The sequence below is a fragment of the Erythrolamprus reginae genome, chromosome 4 (assembly GCF_031021105.1).
Source record: "Erythrolamprus reginae isolate rEryReg1 chromosome 4, rEryReg1.hap1, whole genome shotgun sequence".
Taxonomy (NCBI): Eukaryota; Metazoa; Chordata; class Lepidosauria; order Squamata; family Dipsadidae; genus Erythrolamprus; species Erythrolamprus reginae.
The window spans coordinates 51,380,935-51,404,967 of NC_091953.1; the positions used below are offsets into that span (position 1 = coordinate 51,380,935).

The 24,033-nt window shown below is 41.1% G+C and overlaps 1 protein-coding gene across 2 annotated transcripts in view; it reads right to left on the reverse strand.

The window, feature by feature from the left end:
* ROBO2 (roundabout guidance receptor 2) overlaps window positions 1-24,033 on the reverse strand; it is a 434,310-nt gene that overhangs the window by 59,010 nt on the left and 351,267 nt on the right. For both annotated transcript variants that reach the window (XM_070750263.1, XM_070750262.1), the window contains 3 exons: window positions 18,915-19,146; window positions 14,405-14,529; window positions 6,605-6,776 (listed from right to left, as the gene is read on the reverse strand). In XM_070750263.1, coding sequence (XP_070606364.1) covers window positions 6,605-6,776; window positions 14,405-14,529; window positions 18,915-19,146 — 529 coding nt within the window. The remainder of the gene's footprint in view (window positions 1-6,604; window positions 6,777-14,404; window positions 14,530-18,914; window positions 19,147-24,033) is intronic.

Genomic DNA, 24,033 nt, shown 5'->3' on the forward strand with positions numbered 1-24,033 from the left:
TTTAGTGTTCCGTCTCGTAGCCCATCGCTGGTTGTAAAGCACTACAAAGAGGTATATAAGTCTAAGTGCTGTGGCTATTGCTATTTCTTCTAGAAAAAAGATTTTTACATTTACCAGCTTTTCTGTTTCCTGAGCCATGTAAATTCTGGGTTGAAAGCATCTAAAATAGCTTGTAAATTCCCCTGCCGTACCCAATACTTTTAGTGAGAAAGGCTAAAATATTTGCAATGTTTGCCAAACTTTCATTCCTCTTCATTCAAACTCACCAGTCACATATTAAGGATTTAAAGAGATATGGAAGAATCAGAACTGTATATGACTTTTCTGTTTGTCTTTGATGTAGTCATTTTTAAAATGTACTTTTGTGTAGGTTTCTTTTTTCATATTCAGCAGAACAGTGCCATATACCATGAGTTCAGGCTGAGCTTTACACGATAAAGTTTTGAATGGTGTCTGAAGGCAATAAGGAACTGTATGGAGAGAACTACATTTAGACTGAATCTACTAAGAATAAATAATTTTTTGGTAATAAGATATATCCAGAGATGGGCTGCTAAGGTGGAACGGTAACATGTGCTCATCCCTGTGGCTCTGAGTGCTAGCAGAGTCCAGTATAATTCTGCTACTGTATCTGTGCAGGTAGCAGAATCATGCGCAGAGATGCAGGTACACCCGTGTTATGCACGCGGAAGCAAAAAACCAAGCCAAAACACGGGCACATCTGTGTTTCTGCGCGTGACTCCACTAGCACTCAGAGCCACAGGGGCGAGCACATGCCACCGTTCCACCTTAGAAGCCCACCTGCATATATACATATGTATGTACACACACACACACACACACTGGTTACTGTTCTTGATGGGATTGTGCTAATAATAATTCATTTGAGGATAGCAGGTAGAGTTTGTTGTTAGAGGCCTTTATTCCACTGTATCTGGATTAGTTAGTTCTTGCAACAATAACTCATGTCTTTATTACCTTGCAGTTGGATTAACAGCAACACATTATATAAAAGGTTGTCTCAGAAGCCGCAAAACTGCTATAGAATAAGGCAGTCAGACTAAGCCTTGTCGTGTCCCATTTGTATTGGAAACACTGTTAAAGCAGCTTCCAGGTTGAAAGGATTAACAGGTGACATCACTGTTGTCTGGCCATGTCTGTGGAGGCTCCTTTCATGTCCCCATCAATATATGATGGGAGCAAATGATGGAGCTCAGCCTGCCACATACCAACATTTGGGTCTCGAACGCAGGCTTTGTAATCTCCAATCCAGTGTCCTAACCACACAAGCCACCATGCCCCTTAGTCAAACTAAATGCTAAATGTTGGCACAGTAAGAATTACCCCTAAAATTACTGCAGTGGCTGCCACTACATTTATGACTTGACCTATTCTGTCATTTAGTGGCCTGCTGAGATTTCATCTTTCAAGAGCAATGGATAGGATGTGGATGAATCACATTTTCACTCCCACAAATTTTGGAATATACTGTCTCCAGAAATAGAGTTTGCCCTGACTCTCATGTTTAGAAAGGAACTGAGCACTGTGTTAATTGAATGAATTCACAGTATAGTTTTAGCTTCCAGTGTAGTCAATTATTGGATTTTGGTTTTATTATTAGCTACTAGGAAAAAATAATTGTTTAAAGAATTACATGATCCAACTATACTTTTTCTAGAAGGATTTATATAAACTCTCTTTTAGCTTTTGCTGCCACTTGCTTTTATAGGTAAGAATCCAAAAAAAGATCCAACTGGTCATCAGTTCTGCCAGGAGAAATGCAAATCCAGAACTGTGAAACCTAAACACACAATAAATGTTCTGGGAGTTAAACCAAAACCAAGAACATTCTGCATTCTTATGACCACAATGTACAGGATTGAAAGGACCACTTCTCTCCTATTGCATCTAAATATCCTATCAGAAGAAGAGACGTACTTTGGATCCCACCTATTAGGGAATGCCACTAGGCAGGACTCAGGAAGGTAGGCTTTTCTGTCATAGTGCTTAGTTTGGAACATCTTCCCCTCAAATATAAGATCAGCTTGAAACTGCTTGCCTTCGGTAAATCTTTAAACACATGGTTGCATCACCAGACTTGGACTTCTGTGTATGGAAGAACCTGTGAAAACGTTTTAGTTCTGATTAGGATTACTATTTATCTACATAATTTAATTGCAGATTTCTTTTTATAGATATATTGTTGTTTTCAATTTTTGTTCACTCCCCAGAAGTATGATGTGAGAAAAGAAAAATAAATGCACAAAAGCCAGGTGAACAGGAACAGAAGGGCCAACCCAGGTAAGATAATCAAACATGAAGAAGGCAACTAGCATCTTCATATAGCCATTTTTATAACAAACAACAATATATGCTTGACTCCCAGTATTCTGAACGCTCCCATAAGTCATAACATGTGTATTTTCCTCTTACTTGGGGACTTTCTACACATGGAAGTCCCCAAGCAAATTCCCCTAGCCCTACTGTTATATCTTGTTTTTTACACAATGAGCTTAAAATATCATGTTTGTGCAGAATACTGCTTCTAACGCATGGTTATATAATTGTACGTAGAGAAGGTCATTTGAGTATAAAATATAATTTGATTACATGATACAACATGGCTGCACTCTGGTTCCTTTCTTTGCCAGAACTTATTTTTGTAACTATTTCTAAAGCTCTTGAAACATAATTCTCATCTTGGACAACACCATCTGTAACATTTAACACACTTGGTACATATTGGCAAACCCTTAATACAGAAGCAAGAAATCAAAATGATTACTATAACCAGTATAATGCACAACAAAAGATCTTTAACCCATGTAAAACTTGGTAACCAAGAGGTTAATGTCTTCCACAACCCCTTAAATGCAGAATTCTCAGTCTCATATTGCAAATGTGTAGTAATATTATGTAAGGATTTCAATTTAGATTTAATAAATCTAGATGTATCTTCTAACTTGAAGCAACACATTCCTTCAAACTCCTTATAACCATGTCCCATTCTTAATAATATGTAATCAATGGCATAAAGGTTTTCTTGTTTTCCCCATCTCAAATGAGGTGAGATGGGCAACTGAATAACTGCAATGCAATATTTGGGGCACTACGTAGGAAGCCAAGTGAGATGTATAAATTAATTTTATTTGCATATTACAGCTATGGAACCTATGCTGATGGATGAGTTCACCAAGTGGCTTCAAGTGGATATTAAATAATCCAGAAATACTACAGATCCAGAGCTAGAACTTTTATCAATACAAATAAACTAACCAGTTGAAAGGAAAGAGAAGAAGCGCTGGCTTACCTGAATGGTCTTCTCTGTGCACTGCAGGAGAGTCCAAGTATAGGTTAAACTTTGGTCAGTTGTCAGTGGACTGAGTTAAAAAAAGATCTGAAATATGCCCTCTCTGTTCCACCAAGTTCAGTTTTTCATTGGAGACACAGACCTCCATCAGATCTTCTGGCGACCCGCAGACCTCAACAGTTGCCAGGGTGGGTTTGGAATCTCCTGCAGTGCACAGAGAGTCCAAGCATGGGTTCTACCCAAGCTTAAGTCTAAAGTGTGGAAACAGGCTGGTCCAGAGAAGCTGAGTTGGAGCAGACTCTCTGTAGCATCCATCTTCCAAAGGCCCCTTCCACAGAAATAAACACGTCCATGTCACTGTCCTACAGATTTCTCCGATAGACGCCTGCGTGGCCCAAGCTGCTAATGTGGCAGTACTTCTGGTGGAATGCACTGTGATCCAGCCAGGCAGTAACTTGGACTGACAGTCATAAGCTCTGGTGATGCACACCTTCAGCCAATGGCCCACTGTCAAAGGGGTGACCTTACAACTCATGAGGGCTGGTTGAAATGAAACAAATAATGCCCTAGTCTTATAGAATGAAGCAGTCCTCTTAATATAAATGGTCTTTAGTGGTCAAGTACAGGCACCATTTTGCATGATCTTTAGTGGCTTGTCTCAACTCTGCACATTTCAGAGCCGGAAACATGTTCTGCTTCAATCGATCACGCATGCAGCTCCGCCCATAGTTTGAGCCTCTCCGCCTCCTTCATCTAGACCTCATGTCTCCCTGATGGGTGGTCACCTTGTCCGTCAATATGAGGACATGGGAGTCCTTCACCAGTCCCTCAAAATGTTGGAGGGCCAGGTGTGTGGCTTGAAGGTCCAACAAATTTATGTTGGCATTGGTCAAGTCCAGTGGGCTCCAACATCCCTGAGTCATCTAGGACTGGTGTGAGCTCCTCATGTGAACAGACTGGCATCTGTGATGATAGTCACCTGAGTGGGCTCTTCGAAGAGGCAGCTCCTATGAATGGTTGGGAAGGACCATCAGTGCAGGGACTAAAGGACTGCTGCCAGTACCTGTATCTTGGTGTTGGAATGGCTGGTCCTCGCTCGTTAATGTGGAAATAGGCCCCATTGGAACATGTGAGTGTGAAGTCTCGCCCACCGCACAAGGTCTATGTAGGAAATCAACTTTCCAAAAAGTTGGGAAAGAAAAGCTAGGGGCATACACCATTGCTAATCAAAGTCACCAGGACTATGAAGAAAAAATTTGAAAAAAATGTTGAGAGAGCTCTTGAGTACAGCAAATATTTTGAAAATGTGATTGTAAAGAACAAAAAACAAGAAAGTAAAGAGGCCTTGACACAAGAAGAGGAGCAGGTGGAGGAGGAGTTGGAAAATGATAAAGATATAAGGGAAGAAGACTTTGAAGATGGACCGACTAATTATTACTTTGAGCATTATGATTATACTAAATTTTATGATTATTACACTGGGATTTACAGTGGGAAAAAAAGAATAAGGCAAGGATACATGTATTGGGGATAAGCAAAGTAGCAGGGGAAGGGATTATTTGAATGGATATTTAGGCAATTATTATGGATTTAAAAAAAGAGAGAGGGGAAGAAGTTGGGGGTACAATGTTACAAGAAAAAAAAAGCCTCCAAACTGATGTGCATGATTTATCAACAGTTAATCAAAATATCACCTGAACATACAGGGTGCATTCCAAAAGTAATGCAATTGAATTTCCCGTGCCGCTCCTATTGGTCAGAGTGGGACTGAAGCACTTGGAGTAGGAGGGGGACGCTAAGCTTTGTCTCAGTGTTCTCCAAGCTGTGGAAGCGGCAGGACATCAGATATTGTAAACCTCTGCCCACCGACCGTGTCACAAATAGACCAACCAAGCAGAAATTTCAAGTGAACTTTTGCAACATATAGAAATTGAACCTGATTATTTGGACAACATCATCACTGGTGATGAAACCTGGGTTTTTGAATATGACCCAGAAACAAAACGCCAAAGCTCTGAGTGGTACACCAACAGTTAACGCTGCCTACTATGTGGATGTGCTGGAAAGACTCCGAAAAATGGTCATCAGGACGAGAAAAGATGTCTCCACTACCTGGCAACTCCATCACGACAACGCACCTTGCCACAATGCGCTATGAGTCCGTGGGTTTCTGGCCAAACACCAGGTGCCAACACTGCCCCACCCCCCCTATAGTCCTGACGTCACCCCAGCATACTTCTTTTTGTTCCCTCGGAATAAGGCAGCCCTGAAAGGAACCTGTTTTTTGTCTATAGAAGAGATCCAATCAGCCGTGACGAAGACCTTGCGAGAGGTCCCCGAAGATGCCTTCCAGGGTGCGTACCGGTCATGGCAGAGTTGCTGGAAAAAATATGTAGAGTCCAAGGACAGTATTTTGAAGAATTTTAAGTGTTTGTGCAAATCTTTTCAATAAATTACTTTGAAAAATAATTGCATTACTTTTGGAACGCACCCTGTATTGCTGCCTCAGTTGATGAAAGGGTGCAGACCATTTACTGAAACAATAATTCACATACTTTTGCTACACAAAAAAGAAGTTGCTTTGGATCATTCTTCTCAATTAAAAATGAACAGGTGTAAAATATTTGACTAATATGCTTAACTGGGTTTTTAAAAATCTACTTTTAGGACACGTGTGGATAACAATCACATTATGGGTTATATTTATTAGAAATATTGAAAATTAAAATAGGCTCACAAACTTTTAAGCACTATTGTATATCACTGAAAAGTTTCTAAAGGTGAGCTTTTAGGCTTGCCTCAGGTCATGAAATTAATTTAGTATTATTAACAAAAACAAAACTTTAAAAGAGAGACTTGATATTTATCAGTTTTTCCCTTTATCTGGATTCAAACCTCCTTGTATTTTGGCAGAAAACAGAAAAGACCATCTGCTCAGAATAATTGATAAACAGTAAATCTCAAATGCTCATATAACACACTTTAAACATGGCCTTGGGCATCAGTAGCATAAATAAGGAAATAATATAGTAATCCAAACAGGCAGAAGAAAAAGCTTTTGTTAGCTATTCTATAAATCCATCAAACTGGTGAAATGAAAAATTCATAATGTAATGTTATTTTCACACAATAATTGATGTTTGTAATACAGATACTTCTCTATTTTAGCTTTAGAAAAATTTCTAAGAAAACATTCAACCACACACTATTTTATATTTTCAGTCAGGATTCATAGAAAGCATAGAAAAATGTAATTACATTAAATAGAGTGGCAGGCCATAGGTATTCACTTACCGATTATTATAGGTTGTGGTTCACTTTTAACTCCAGTGCCAGCACTAGTACTTGCTGCAACTTCCACTCTGTATTGAATCCCTGGATATAGGCCTCCAATAATTACAGACCGGATAGCTGCATCAACAGTCTTGTTGATATGGAATTTTGTTTCATTACCCAAGCACCATATCTGGAATACAGAGGTATTTGAAAAAATATGACAAAACATTTAACTTTGCCTGAGAAAACAAGAATAATTTCTATCTGGATCTAGCATGTTTTCTCTCCCTTTTAAGGATAATGTGTATTGCAAAAGGGAATAATTTATTTTGGAAATTTATTGAAGATATTATTTGATATTAAAACAGAACAAAATAAAATACATACCTATAAGCTATATCTTTACAGTAGTAATTAGTTTTATTTTAAAAGGGTACTTTATATCAGGGGTATGCAATTAATTTTGCCATGGGGCCGCATGAGAAATTGGGATGGTTTTAGAGGGCCGGATTGATATAATTAACTCAGTTCTACCCAATACTGTATATTATTGGGTAGAACTGAATTAATTATATTATAATCATAAATTAATTGCCCACCCCTTCCTCCCTCCCTCCCTCCCTCCATTTCTCCTTCCTTCCTTCCTTCTCCAGATGGATAGAAGCTTCTGCCTCTCTGATTTTCTCTGCCTTTTATTTCTGCTTTTGGGCAGTTCTTTACTTCTCTTTCAAAATATTCCTTTCAGCTGCCTCTCTTCAACTGACCTACATTGTCAGTTGAGAAAACATAGTGGAGGCTTTGCCTGAAAGTAGCTTTGGATTCCTCTTCTTCCTCCTCCTCCCCTTTTTTTCTCTGAGAGATGGGGTGGGGGGGGGTTTGCTTTAAATTTCTTGGAAAGGCCAATGAAACAAATGAACAATTAAAAAATGAGCATTTATTGGATTTTTGGATGGAAAGAGAATTTCCCCTCCCTCTCTCCCTTTCTCCTCCCTCCCTCCCTCCATTTCTTCTTCCTTCCTCCATTTCTCCTTCCTTCCAACCTCTGCGGGCTGATCACAGACAGTGGGTGGGCCGCATCCAGCCCCCGGGCCGCCCTTTGTCCAGGTCTGCATTATATTCACCTTGTGTATTCTAAAATAATATTTATAGAATAGAATAGAATAACAGAGTTGGAAAGTCCCTGGAGGTCTTCTTGTCCAACATCCTGCTTAAGCAGGATACTCTGCACTATTTCAGACAAATGGTTATCCAATCTCTTTTTTAAAACTTCGTGTGTTGGAGACAAGTTCTTCCACTGATTAATTGTTCTGTCAGGAATTTTCTCCTTAGTTCCAAGTTGCTTCTCTCCTTGATTAGTTTCCACCCATTGCTTCTGGTCCTGCCCTCAGGTGCTTTGGTGAATAGCTTGACTCCCTCTTCTTTGTGGCAGCCTTGAGATATTGAAACACTGCTATCATGTCACCCCTAGTCCTTCTTTTCATCAGACTAGACCCAGTTCCAACAACAGTTCTTTATGTTTTAGCCTCCAGTCTCCTAAACATCGTTGTTGCTCTTCTTTGCACTCTTTCTGGGATCTCAACATCTTGTTAACATTGTGGTGACCAAAACTGGATGCGTATTTCAAGGCATTATAAAGTGCCATTAACACTTCACACGATCTTGATTCTATTTCTCTGTTTATGCAGCCTAGAATTGTGTTGCCTTTTTTCGCAGTACCAGCATGCTCCTGGTTCATATTTAAATGACTGTCCACCAGGCCTCCAAGATCCCTCTTCCAGTTACAGTGATCCCTCGAGTTTCGCGATCTCGAGTTTCGCGAAACGCCATATCGCGAGTTTTCAACCCGGAAGTAAACTCCACCATCTGCGCATGCGTGCCCTTCCACGCATGCGTAGATGGTGGAGTTTCCCCGCCGGGCAGAGGCTTCCCTGGGTCTTCCCCCTCTTGCCCTGGTAAGACAGCATCGGCACGAGCAACGGCGTGGGCGGGCGGGCGGCACGCGCGCGGGAAACCCCACCTCCGCCTCCCAGCTGGGAAGCGGAGCCAGCAACAGCGTGGGCGGGCGGGCGGTGCGCGCGAGCCTGGGGACACCCTAACTCTGCTTCCCAGCGCGCGCGCGTTGCTGGGGAAAGCGCGCGCGCTTGGGGACTCCCTAGGTCCGCTCCCCAGCTGGGGAGGGAGTCCCCACCCCGCGCGCGTTGCTGGGGAATGCGCGCGCGCTTGGGGACTCCCTAGGTCCGCTCCCCAGCTGGGGAGGGAGTCCCCACCGCACGCGCGTTGCTGGGGAATGCGCGCGCGCTTGGGGACTCCCTAGGTCCGCTCCCCAGCTGGGGAGGGAGTCCCCACCCCGCGCGCGTTGCTGCGGAATGCGCGCGCGCTTGGGGACTCCCTAGGTCCGCTCCCCAGCTGGGGAGGGAGTCCCCACCCCGCGCGCGTTGCTGGGGAAAGCGCGCGCGCTTGGGGACTCCCTAGGTCCGCTCCCCAGCTGGGGAGGGAGTCCCCACCCCGCGCGCGTTGCTGGGGAATGCGCGCGCGCTTGGGGACTCCCTAGGTCCGCTCCCCAGCTGGGGAGGGAGTCCCCACCGCGCGCGCGTTGCTGGGGAATGCGCGCGCGCTTGGGGACTCCCTAGGTCCGCTCCCCAGCTGGGGAGGGAGTCCCCACCCCGCGCGCGTTGCTGCGGAATGCGCGCGCGCTTGGGGACTCCCTAGGTCCGCTCCCCAGCTGGGGAGGGAGTCCCCACCCCGCGCGCGTTGCTGGGGAAAGCGCGCGCGCTTGGGGACTCCCTAGGTCCGCTCCCCAGCTGGGGAGGGAGTCCCCACCCCGCGCGCGTTGCTGGGGAATGCGCGCGCGCTTGGGGACTCCCTAGGTCCGCTCCCCAGCTGGGGAGGGAGTCCCCACCGCGCGCGCGTTGCTGCGGAATGCGCGCGCGCTTGGGGACTCCCTAGGTCCGCTCCCCAGCTGGGGAGGGAGTCCCCACCCCGCGCGCGTTGCTGGGGAAAGCGCGCGCGCTTGGGGACTCCCTAGGTCCGCTCCCCAGCTGGGGAGGGAGTCCCCACCCCGCGCGCGTTGCTGGGGAATGCGCGCGCGCTTGGGGACTCCCTAGGTCCGCTCCCCAGCTGGGGAGGGAGTCCCCACCGCGCGCGCGTTGCTGCGGAATGCGCGCGCGCTTGGGGACTCCCTAGGTCCGCTCCCCAGCTGGGGAGGGAGTCCCCACCCCGCGCGCATTGCTGGGGAAAGCGCGCGCGCTTGGGGACTCCCTAGGTCCGCTCCCCAGCTGGGGAGGGAGTCCCCACCCCGCGCGCGTTGCTGGGGAATGCGCGCGCGCTTGGGGACTCCCTAGGTCCGCTCCCCAGCTGGGGAGGGAGTCCCCACCGCGCGCGCGTTGCTGCGGAATGCGCGCGCGCTTGGGGACTCCCTAGGTCCGCTCCCCAGCTGGGGAGGGAGTCCCCACCCCGCGCGCGTTGCTGGGGAAAGCGCGCGCGCTTGGGGACTCCCTAGGTCCGCTCCCCAGCTGGGGAGCGGACCTAGGGAGTCCCCAAGCGCGCGCGCTTTCCCCAGCAACGCGCCACCCCAGGCGCGAGCAACGGGGTGGGCGGGCGAAGGGCGGCCGGCAGTGGAAGCAAAAACACCATCTGCGCACGCGCAGATGGTGTTTTTACTTCCGCACCGCTACTTCGCGAAAAATCGATCTTCGCGAGGGGTCCTGGAACGGTATTACTATTGAGCAAGACACCACATACACTGTATCTCTGTGTTTTGTTTTTCTTGCCTAAATGTTGAACCTTATTCTTTTTACCATTGAATTTCATTTTGTTCGATAGCGTGGCCAATGTTCAAGTCTGTCAAGATTCTTCTGTATCTGCAGCCTATACTCTAGAGTGTTGGCTATTCTTGCTAGCCTGGTATTGTCTGCAACTTTGATGAGTTCCCCATCTATCCTCTCATCCAAATCATTGATGAAGATGTTGAAGAGAACTGGGCCTAAAACAGAGCCTTGGGATACCCCACTGCATACTTCCCTCCATGTAGATGCAGTTCCATTGAGAACTACATGTTGAGTATGGTTGGTGAAATGTTACACGCGGTAGACTCTTACATTTTATTACTAAGATTTTTAACCCTTAGTCTATAATATATTAGCTTGTTAGTTTAATTTTTTTTGTTTTCCTTTTAATATATAGTTTTGTGTGTGTGTCCCATTTATATATATATATATGTGTGTGTGTGTGTGTGTGTGTTTTCGTAGATTTTCACGGATACAGGTAGCCTCAGGCCTCAGGCCTCAGCTGGGAAGCGGCGCGAGCGAACGGCGTGGGCGGGCGAAGGGTGGGCGAGCGGCAGCGAGGAGTTTGCGTGGGCGGTGGGGAAACCCCAATCTTCGGCTCCTCGCTGCTGCGGCGGAAGTAAAAACACCATCTGCTCGCGCCGCTCGCTCGCGCCGCTTCCCAGCTGAGTCCTGAAGCCAATTCGCTTCAGGAGTCAGCTGGGAAGCGGCGCGAGCGAACGGCGTGGGCGGGCGAAGGGTGGGCGAGTGGCGGGCGCGCGGGCAGGCAGGCGGACAAGCCGTTCGCTCGCGCCACTCGCTCGCGCCGCTTCCCAACTGAGTCCCGAAGCCAAACGCGGAAGTTCGCTTCAGGACTCAGCTGGAAAGCCGCGCGGCTGTTTTAAAACGCCGCCGCCGGCATGGGGGGCTTCCTAGCAGCTCCCCAAACCCGGGTTGGGGGTCCGGGGGGTGCTGGCAAGCCCCCCATGCCGGCAGCAACATTTTAAAACAGCCGCGCGGCTTCCCAGCTGAGTCCTGAAGCGAACTTCCGCGTTTGGCTTCGGGACTCAGTTGGGAAGCCGCGCGGCTGTTTTAAAACGTTGCCGCCGGCATGGGGGGCTTCCTAGCAGCCCCCCAAACCCGGGTTGGGGGTCCGGGGGGTGCTGGCAAGCCCCCCATGCCAGCGGCGACGTTTTAAAACAGCTGCGCGGCTTCCCAACTGAGTCCCGAAGCCAAACGCGGAAGTTCGCTTCAGGACTCAGCTGGGAAGCCGCGCGGCTGTTTTAAAACGTCGCCACCGGCATGGGGGGCTTGCCAGCACCCCCCCGAACCCGGGTTGCCGGGTGAGCAGCGAGCGAACGGCGGGTGGCCGGGCGAAGGGCGGGCGAGCGGCGAACGGCGGGCAAGCGGGTGCTGGGGGGGGCTTCTCGCCCTCCTGCCAGCAAGAGGGGGAAGACCCAGGGAAGCCGCCCAGCAGCTGATCTGCCCGACCCCATCTACGCATGCGTGGCCATAAAAAAAGGCGCGCATGCGCAGATGGTGTTTTCCGGGTTGAAAAATCACGATTTAGCCCGTTCGCAATGATCGGGATCGCGATACCCGGGGGATCACTGTATTCGGGTTTCTTCCCGTGTAGCATTTGGAAATTTCTGGCGACGTTTCGATGAGGTCCCACACATCATCTTCAGGCTGGTGTTTCTGTCCTTGTTCTAAGGCGAACACTGCGAGACCTAAGCTGCCTTCCTTCTATAAATAGAACACCCAGCCACCAGTATTTATAGAAGGAAGGCAGCTTAGGTCTCGCAGTGTTCACCTTAGAAGAAGGACAGAAACACCAGCCTGAAGATGATGAGTATACATGAAATGGATACAAATAAAAGGGGATGTTAGGACAGGGATGGTAGGCACATTAGTGCACTTATGCACACCTCTTACAGACCTCTTAGGAATGGGGTGAGGTCAACAGTAAATGATTTAAGGTTAAAGTTTTGGGGTTTGGGGGAAGAAACCACAGAGTCAGGTAGTGTATTGTAGGCATTGATCACTGTTGCTGAAGTTGTATTTTCTGCAATCCATTTTGGAGCAGGTTACATTACGTTTTGTATCTATTGTGTGCTTGTATATTGTTGTGGTTGAAGCTGAAGTAGTCATTGATGTCTAGGACAAATTTTACCCACCTTCAGTTATTTCAGATTACAAACAGTAACTATTAGAGATAATTAACCAGAGAAGAATTCAGATTTACTACTCAAACCAAAGATTTCCACTAATAGCAACAACAACAATAATACTATAAGGAAGTAATTCAAATTCTGATTTGGATATGAAGATACCTAGTTTTGTGTCTGAATTATGTAGTCAAATTTGACAATATCACAGATCTGTTAGAGCTCAGGAAGTTCCTAATATTATATCTACATATGATATTTAGCCCAAGACCCTTAAGTTCTTGTACCTTAAAAAAACCTATAAAGTTACTTTTGTCACCTGAGATTTCTAGCCTCTGAACAAAAGAGACTCATAGTCTGTCGATGTTGTTCATAATTAACAAACAATGTCTTGAATTGAAAATAATTCTGATCACACACCTTATATGTATTCAGATAATTAAAGGGGAATATCTAATTTCTGTCTGATTTTTCAGTGAAGTAGTCACAATTAGTTTGATTTGCATGACAGTAGGATTCTAAAGAAGAAAAATATATTTTGCTAAGTTATTCTGAAGTTTGTAACTGGAAAAGAATCATGTTCATAAAGCAGCTTTAGAAACTTCCTAAGATCTAACAGATCTATGATATTGTCAAATACTGTAAAATAGACAAATATAATATTGTCGTAGACAAATATAATATTGTAGCAGTCTATTCTTTTCTCAGAGGAAATAAAAATGTGTTTGCTTAAGCATCTGTACAGATGAAGAATAGTTTCCCAATAAAAAAAGGGTGCTGAAAAACCAGATGGCAATTTAGACCTCAGTATGAAATAACAGTTATTTCTTATGTTGAATCAGGAACAATCAGAATATATTTTAGTTTCATTAAAATTATATACATTTCCCTTACATTAGAAGATTATTATTGTTATATTTTATCTTGTATACCTATAATTTATGATCTAAGTTCAAGTCAAAACATTTTAAAATACAGAATACCATTAATAAATAATAAGTAACACTACATATATATAGAAAAAAAGAGAGAATCCTATACAGTTAGCATTTCACTGAAAGCATCAAATAATAGTTTCTATAAACTATAATTGTAAACTGTAATGAAATAGGCAGTGTCATTTCACATGTCTCCTGATACTCAAGGGCTACACCACATTCTGCCTGGTTCCTTTGGAAGAGATATATGTTCTATACATACTATAAAGTAATATCAATTATAAGGTGATTATTCTCAAAATTGTTCAAATCACGCTAATGACACCCATTTATGTGTTTCTGCTTGGCCAGAAAGGATGTAATGGCAAACCATTTCCAAAAACCCTTCCCCAAAAACATGCAGTTGCCAGGAGTCAATGCTGTCTTCAAAGGCATCCCCTCCCAAGAGAGTGGGGAGAGGGAAGGAGGGAGGGAGAGGAAGGATTATCTAAAGCTAACTTGTGCTGCCACTAAATGCATTTAATATATTTGAACATGTACTGTTGGGTATGCCAGGAGACAGACAGGAGACAGTAAGTGAACTTAATTCGTCTATTTCCTGAAGCTGACACACAGGCAGAAAGTACACTGAGGGATAACTAGCAAAAGACACATTCAGGTTCCCTAAATTTATAAAAAAGTAAAAATCCCAGGTTAATATGGATGACCAGATATTTTAGAACTCATTATGATCCCGGGAACTTTATATTTTATTTCTCAAGCTATACTATAAATAGCACAGTTGTACAATAGGTCACCATAAAATAAGAGATTCCCCAAAAGGTGTTGTTTTTCTATTTATAGCCTTCATTTTTTACTTAACTGTATAGGTAAAATTTCCAGTACTAAGAACTATTTGAGGAAATAATGGACAATATGTGTTCTTTTTATCTTCCATTTTAGTCTCACCTTATATTCTTGAATAATTCCATTTTGGTGATCTGGAGGAGGTGGATCCCAGGAAATACTGATACTGGTACTATTGTGGTTTCCAACAGTCAGAACTGTAACAGATTGTGGAGGAGCACTAGGGGCTATAAAAAATGGAACAAATAGAAAAAGAGTCATGGCGATATGTACACAACTGGTGTTAAAATAACTAACTTAAAGCTATGGACTTGCAGAGAACTATTGAAAGACGTGAAATATGGATTTTTATTGTAGCTGAAAGGAAACCAGTACATACAGTAGGTTTGATAGAACATGAAGATCTGCAGAAGTTCAAAATAGATATTTGGATAAAACTCTAATAGTGAAATAAAAGTAAAAGAACCCCAGATTGCATGCCTTACAGTCAAGGAAACTGAATAACTTTGGGACGGAAGATTAACCTACCTGCTGTCCAAACAAATTGGTTAATTATAATGCAGAGACAGGAATACAAATTATATTAATTAATGTAATTTGCATCCTTGCTTATATTCATCTGTAAGTAATATCTAACAGTTCAACCTTTATCTGTACCATTCTAGTAGTATAGTAACAGTTATCTCAGCATTAATTAAAATACTTCATTGGCAGGTGTTGCTGTTATTAAATAGACTTCAATGAAAACCATCATTTGAAAACTTTTTTTTCATTTCCCTTGCTACTGGTTTGTAGGTATTACTATGCCTACTTCTCGACATGTCAATTATTCCATCGCTCAGCTCCTTTCCCCAGATATGAAAATGGTCAAATCACTACTCATCTTTTTCAGATGGAACAAAACAGAATTTCATTTGTTATTTTCATAGGGCTAGAGGCCTATTGTTTCAAAATCATTAGGCAGGATAGGCTTCAGGGGAAGCATTTATTCTAAAATTTGTTTACTTAAGATTGGGGGAGCATTTTGAGGTATCTGTTTTGCTGATAGAAATGTACTGTACATTCTAGTACTAAAATAGTAAGAATTTCATAAAACATCTTCAAAACTGTTATTCAACATTTTATATTAAAAGTATATTAAAAGCACATTTATTTATTTGTTTGTTTGTTTATTTGTTTGTTTGATTTTTATGCCGCCCTTCTCCTTAGACTCAGGGCGGCTTACAACATTTTAACAATAGCACTTTTTAACAGAGCCAGCATATTGGCCCCACAATCCGGGTCCTCATTTTACCCAGCCCAGAAGGATGGAAGGCTGAGTCAACCTCGAGTGTTATACCTTGTTTTCCCCAAAATAAGACATCCCCTGAAAATAAGCTCAATGAGGCTTTTGAGTGCCAAACGCTTATTTCAGGGTTCAAAATATATATAAATAAATAAATATGAAAGGGTCTTATTTTCAGGGAAACATGGTAATATAAAATGAGATGTTTATAAAAAGATTGCTCTTTTTTTCTGAAAAATAAACCATACAAATCTTGGAGTTTTGCCTGAAAAATATAAATGGAAGAATTAGACATTTTTTTTAATTAACAAAGGTTGTTCCTTTAAAAAAAACAGGTAGGTTTATAAATAGGATATTATGCAAATAGATATACTGCAAGCTTTTGTTTTAAAAAACATCACCTGGCATTTAACATTTGACAGTACAATTTGTTATAGTCTTTTGTGGTAATGAAGGAGACACCCAGAAGCAGAATGGCTGAAGGTTATATTAATATCACAACTGCTGCAGACTGCAAGTGTAACATATCTATGCATAGAGATTCCTAAAAAGCTTTGCTCTACAATGATGTGAGATTACCCGCTTTACTTATCTGGAAAATAGCAGTTACAATCAATCAATCAATATTTATTTATTGGACTTGTATGCCAATTAAAAATGGACCAACTCTTCAAATAACATACAGTTTTAGAAGAACAATTTTTCTTGTTTTTATTTTTAATGTAAGAGCCCATAGAGCAAATTGAAGAAAATAAATATACATTTAAATCATTATAGTCTTCAATTTGTTTGATCATTATTATGTTTTTTATTTCTCTGTTTCTTGTGAACACACATCTATTTGTACACATGTATGTGTACAAATAGATCTTAACCTGGAAGACATACAGATTTCATCAGGATTACAAAGACATCTCCTTTTTTTAAAAGAGATATTGCATTGGAGATATTTTATCCAGATATTGTAGCTGATCCAGTAATTACAGATTTTGTGATGATAAATACATTCTTTTAAGATGTAAGCAAAGAGTTAAGTGATCACTTTCTTATAAAAAAGGCAGCCAAGATAGAACAAGTTAGAAATGTTTTTAAAAGGTGCACTTGACAGTTAGACAAAGCAGAAAAAACTAAAAGTATACAATAATTTATACAACAAAAGAAAAGAATAATACTGATAGTTTTTATGACAAACTAAACAATTATACACACACACACACACACACACACACACACATTCAGTAATTAAAAAATACCCTCCTTGCCTTTCGTAAACTCCTTAAAACCCACCTCTCTCGTCAAACGTGGGGGAACTGAGACATCACCCCCTGCCTATGTAGTTTTTGTGCATGATAGGACTGTATGTATGTTTTTTATATTGGGGTTCCTTGCTTTTTAGATTTTTTAAATGTACTATTGTTATTTTAGATTCTAATTGTTAGATTTGTCATTATATATTGTTTTTATCACTGTTGTGAGCCTCCCCGAGTCTGCGGAGAGGGGCGGCATACAAATCTAATTAATAATAATAATAATAATAATAATAATAATAATAATAATAATAATTATTATTATTATTTAAACACAGAATATCCCCTTAACCTTTATCCAGTGTTAGGTTGCCAAAGAACAGATGAGGAAAGTGAAAATAACTATATATGCCCAAGCCTTTATATAGTATTTCTATGTTTATCATTTTGAGGCATTGTCTGCAAGAATTAAATAATATTTATCGCTATCCAAAATTAACTAGGAATAAACCTCTGCCCAGATACACTTATTTTGGTATATATAGATCTATACTTCATTTTAAAACCATCTTAAATATTACAGTGGTCATTATCATATTTGTACCACTGAAACTGGTAAGATAATACAAATATCTAAGAAATATTTTAATACCAACCCTGATTCTATTGTTAATTAATTTTATGGCAATTTTTATTGTACTATTATGTGGAAGGTACATAATGATTGTTTATGGCTTAGGACCAGATTATTTATGGGACCATCTCCTGTCGTATACCTCCCAGAGACCAATAAAATCGCACAGGGTTGGCCTTCTCCAGGTCCCGTCGACTAAGCAATGCAGGTTGGCAGGACATGGGGAAGGGCTTTCTCTATGCTTGCCCGGGCTTTATGGAACCAACTCCCTCCCCCCCTCCGATGTCTGTACTGCTCCCACCCTACTGGCCTTCTGAAAGGCTGTGAAGACCTGGCTTTGCTGGCAGGCCTGGGGGCCATGAACATTTACATCTTTCATGGCTGAATTGTGTTGAGTGGTATGTATGTGTGTTGATTAGATTGTTTGTGTTATGGGTTTTATATTTGGGTTTTTATTGTTTTAACATTTATATCTGACTTCTTTTATTATTGTAATTTGTATTTTTATATTATTGTAAACTGCCCTGAGTCCCATTGGGATTGGGTGGCATAGAATTTGAATAAACAAACAAACGTTAATAAATTTCTTATATGAATAGCTGAAGCTTTTCTTCATAATAAACTTTATCTACTCCAAATGAAAGCAATTACACATTTCCAGGATAATGTTGCAAGATCCAATGTGGGTCAATCTGACTGTTCTAGCTAAGCGGTTTGTTTTATTTTCCTGGGATCAAATGGCAGATGTGACATTCAGAAAAATATGTGTTCTCTCAACTCAAGACTCCTAGGGTATCATATTAAAAAAAAGACTGGCAAAAAGGTACTGAGAGGTTGCTGAGTTGTAAAACCGCCTTCTGCTGCCCGAATCCCAGCGACCGATTAGGTCCCACAGAGTGGGCCTTCTCCGGGTCCCGTCAACTAAACAATGTCGTTTGGCGGGACCCAGGGGAAGAGCCTTCTCTGTGGCAGCCCCGGCCCTCTGGAACCAACTCCCCCCAGAGATCAGAATTGCCCCCACCCTCCTCGCCTTTCGTAAGCTCCTTAAAACCCACCTCTGCCGTCAAGCATGGGGGAACTGAGATATTCTTTCCCCCTGGGCCTCTACAGTTTATGCATGGTATGTCTGTATGTATGTCTGGTTTTTATAATAAGGGTTTTTTAGTTGTTTTATTATTGGATTGCTACATACTGTTTTTATCACTGTTGTTAGCTGCCCCGAGTCCACGGAGAGGACAAATCCAATCAATCAATCAATCAATCAATCAAACCAAATACAGCTCTTTTAATATACTCAGAAAGTTCTCAGTGACTGCTTTGTCTATTGTAGATACACATTGTGAAGAAAATATTGTTTCCGCATGGCAAAACTTTATGCATAGATGCAGTAGCATAGAATATTCAATATTTGCAAACATATTATTATTCTTTTCATAATTTTCTTACCTTCCTCAGTGGTACGTACAGATTTTGATTCACTGTCCATTCCTTGAAATTCATTGAAATATGGACGAACCTTGAGATCATATGTAACCCCCTTTTTCAAATTGATAAGGATGGCACTCCGTTCTGTGGGGACATTGACTTCCACAGTCTGCCATGCAGAAGGGGAAGTTAGGCCTGATGTCTGTCGATATATAACTCTATAACCCTGAATGAATTGTGACTGGCGATCAACCTGAAATTAAATTTTTTTAAAAGTGGAATGAATAAATTTAACTCAGTTCCTCCGAGCTGTCATTCATACAATGTTTTTAACTATATAATGTATTTATTTCAGGTTTCTTATTAAGATAAATGTTTGCTTTCTCATAAATGTGTTCTCCAAATGAACATAAATATGATCAACGTTCTTGTGCATGAGCAACAGGAAAAATGCAACTAGGAATGTTTTATAACTGATGTGTTTGTGTGTGTGTGTGTGTTTGTGTGTGTAATGTATTTCTACTGTTCATTTTCCTGCATGTGGCTTACCCTCATTTCACTACTCTCATTGCAACAGTCTGAAACTTTATCTGTCAGACCAAGCACATTATGAGAAAAAACAGTGATTCATTGAAAAGAGTCACTGAATTCACATACTAATGGGGTCATTAAATCCCATTTTTTTCATACATATAATACAAAGCTTATCTTTCAGGGTGAAAACCCTCTCTTCCAAAAGACATACCAGCTTGTGCTTAGGTAATACAATTACTTATAGACTTGTATCTATAACGGGACATTGGGAACCATGAAATAATGAGTAAAGAAACCAGGAAGTATCGAGACAAAGAAATACATTTTTATACCATAGTTTTAGAATATAAAACCAATCGCAATGAGAAAAGCTAGCAAATTAGAAAAGAAAATACATGTCAAAATCACTACATGAACTCATGAGCATACCCCAAATGTATCATGGATAATAATGGCACATACTGCAAAATTATATTTCAGATCATCCAAATGAGGTGCAGTCAATAAATCATTACAATCAATACTGATATTTATGAGTCTCTTATTTTTTGCTAGAGTAAAATTTGGAAATAGACTAAAAATTTTAAAGGAAACTAGTCATATAAAAAGGTAAAGACAACCTCTCTGATCACAAAGAAAGAAAAGATTGTGGTCGGTACAAAGGTGAATGTGGTCAGTGCTGTATTGATGCTGATAATAATTTGCATTCATTTCTGTCTTTTTTTATAAATGCAACAGACCCTCCCATGTTAAAGTAGTTTCTTGACAGTGTTTTACAGGTCTTTCAAAAGGCCCCAAATATATTGTGATATGTCTATGAAATCTAATATTTCCAAGGAAGAGGCTACAATTCTGTCAGAACTTGTGTGTGTTTGTATTTGTGTATACATTTACATTTTATTTTTTTCAGAGGGAAGAATGTGTGACAAGAAATGCTTCGTTCGCTCTGGACTGCCAAAGCCTCCTTAAGCACCACCGAAAGGCTGCTCTGGAAGCCCCCAAAAGCCCGAGATGGCAGGGATTAAAGGGGGAATGGCAGGAAACTGGCCAGGCCTTCGTGCTGCTCTCAAATTTCCTGGGAATTTTTTCTGGGCTCGGTTTCTTAAGAAGAAAATGGTTCTTAAGTAGAAGCCAAAAAATCTTGAACACCCAGTTCTTATCTAGAAAAGTTCTTAAGTAGAGGCATTCTTAGATAGAGGTACCACTGTATACTAATACTAAACTAATATTATTAATATTTAACACCATTAGAGCGACAATCTGTAGCTAATTAAAAATGGCGAGGGAGCAAATTGGTCTGATAAGAAACAGTAGACTGACCTGTGTCACTTTTGAGCCAGCAATGTTTTCGCCCAAAAGAGAGCCTGGAGGCAAAATAACTGATTGTATATATCCTGTTTAATTGATTTTTAACTTTACATATTTCATCATGTCTTTATTAATAAATAACTGAAAGCGATGAAGATACATATTTTCCCTACATCAATAACCCTGAGAGGTGGGTTGGGCTGAGAGAGAGGGGCTGGCTCAAGATCACTCAGCTGGCATTCATGCCTAAGGAGTGACTGGAACTCCTGGTTTCTACTGGAACATTAGACCTGAACCAGAACAATAGCTGGTCTTAGGTGGAGTTAGAACTTAACTGTGAAAAGGTAAAGAATAAATGGAGAATAAACTGGGGGGGGAAAGATAAAGCCAAAGGGATCTAGAATATATATTTTTAAGTGAAACAAGAAAAAGAATGCAATAATGCTATCTTTATTGCAATTGAAAATGAAGTGAAGGGAGAAAGGTAGCTATGTCCAAGAGTGTTTTATGGCTCTAGTGGTGCCTTCTGCCCAAAATTTCCTCAGCTGATTTTGAAATACCTTACCCATGCTTATAATATTTAGACACTTCAATAAAGAACTGAACTGCCACATGTATTGGATTAAAGCCACAAGCACTTTCTCTTTTTATTATTAAGAATTAATTAAGGCAGGTTTTAGACATGTTTGCACAATGTTACCATGAATTCAAGGAACAATGAAAGTACTTGTGCAATTCAGAATTACGTAACAGTCACATGTAGGCATGTAATGGACTCTTAAAATCTATTTTATAAATCAGATTTTTTTTCCAGAAAATAAAGTATCTTTCGTTCTTCACAGCTTGCTGAGCTTATTAAAGCTTTTATTTACTTATTTATTTACTGTTACATTGCTTGGGGCGATATCAAGAATAAGTCCAGGGTTAGAGCCAGGAGTGGGCTGCTGCCTGGATGGGGGAAAACGCAGTAGGAGCACCCAATTTGCACTGAAAGATGTCAAAAGAAAATGCAGGGTGTCTTGTATAAGCCATGCCCACAGTGTGGTAGTAAAAATTTTGGTAGCCCTTCACTGGTTAGAACTAAATCATCTTTCCACCTCTACTAAAATCTCTTTATAGTGTCCATTAACTTTTTCAGTGAAGAATCAAGTTCTTATGACAGGGAAAACACATACAAACAAGAAACTAAAACCAGATTTATGAGATCCAGGCACAAATGCATTTAAACAAAACTGCCTTTGTTAAAAATCTTACAGCATATGTTACAATATTAAGTTTGCATTTTATAAACTTCTCTAGATACACTTTAAGCGAATTTATGCCTTGAAAGGACATAATTCACAATAATAGCTTGTTAATACTAAAAGAACCAAGCTGTGATTTTCAGAAGAACATTAAGCAGCTGCTTTCAAATGAAAGAGTCTGTAAATCAGGACAAATTGTTTTTATACACATTTGAGTTTCATTAATTAAATGTTTTATGGACATAAGAATCTATGAACCTGGCAGTTATTATAAAGCACAATATCTCTTCACATTATATTGCAATAGAGGTGTTACATCAATGACACAATAATAAGAGTTACCTTTTACCCACATTGTATTTAGAAAATTAATAAAAGTTTGAAATTATGAAACATTCCTGTGATATAATAGAGCAATATAAATTGTTAGCTTCAGAGAATTTATGCCTACTGTATTTTATTTGTGCATAAAGAGAGATACAAATTTGAAGCTGAGAAATATAGTAGTATGATTAAAAATATATATGGCTTGCTTCTTAGATAGCTAAGTTTTGGGAAACAATGATCAGTAATTGAGTTTTCTTTTGTGCATGAAATAATGAACCCAACAGTCTTCATATATAGAGACAAACATTTTTGAAACTGTACAAATTACAATGAGTAATTATAGTTATTCTACTAACTAAAGAGTGTTTGCCAATATAATTTGCCATAGAAATGTAAAAAAACCCTACCACATAATCTAATTTGATATATTATACTCAAGTCATTTGACAATCTGAGAAAAAACCCCAATATAAATATAAATATATCCTATCAGTGATATATCAAGAAATAAAAGTGAAGTTTAAATGAAAGTAACTTGCCATGATGATCTGCAAAAATGTTTTCTACACCAACCAAAGCAGTGATCTATCCGGATCATGCGAACCGGTAGCACTGACTGCACGTGGCCTTGCCCACCTGCACATCACAATTTTGAGGCTGTGTGCATGCATATGTGTAGCCATGCAAGCTCACATTTGCGAACTGATAGGGAAGGTAAATGAATGCCACCCCTGAACCAAAGAATAATTAAATATGTATTTGCATTAAAATGTGAAGAATTGGAGCAGCAAGTGGTCAGTTTGGCTGATAAACAAGAAAGCAGTTAACCCAATTAAAAAAGAGCCATTACAAATAGAACTGATTGTACAAACTTCCCGAAAGAAAATAAAAAACAAAAAACAAAAACCCAACACCAAAGCCAATGGAGGAGAGAAACAATGGGAGCAAGCAAGCAAGCAAGCAAGCAAGCAAGCAAGCAAGCAAGCAAGCAAGCAAGCAAGCAAGCAAGCAAGCAAGCAAGCAAGCAAGCAAGCAAGCAAGCAAGCAAGCAAGCAAGCAAGCAAACAAACAAACAAACAAACAAACAAACAAGCCCTTATACAAGAAATGGGCTTTAAGCCTTCAGGAAATGTAGGAACATCGCAAAACTGGCAACAGAATGGTAGCCTCCCTAAAGCACATAATGGTTTGTAATTATGTCCTGAAAAATAAAATAATAATGTGGTTATTGATGACTCACTACTGTGGGAAAGCAAAATAAATGTATGATGACAGGACCATCTGCTCATAAACCACACCTTTTTCAAGTTGCCAGGATCTTGGCAACAAAACCACCTTCAAAATGTATCACTTCTATTGATATTTCTTCCCATTTATATATGTAGAGAAAAGAATTTCAGCAAACAACATCTACAACTGTATTACCATGAATAGTGTTGGGCGAACCCAATGAAGTTTGGGTTCAGTGAACTCACCCGAACTTTGCCGTAAAGTTCAGGGGAGTTCGCCAAACCCGAACCCGAACATTTGCTTGCACCAAGCCGCTGCGGCGTCCTTTTCTGTAAAAATAAACAAGGAGGTGGGGAATTCCCCATCTCCTTTTGCTTCATTTTATTTTTACAGAAAAGGATGCCGCAGAGGTGCTGCAAGCAAAAGGAGGTGGGAAATCCCACAAAGGGATTCCGGGGGCAGGGCTTTGATGTCATGGAGACTCCTTCCTCTCCATT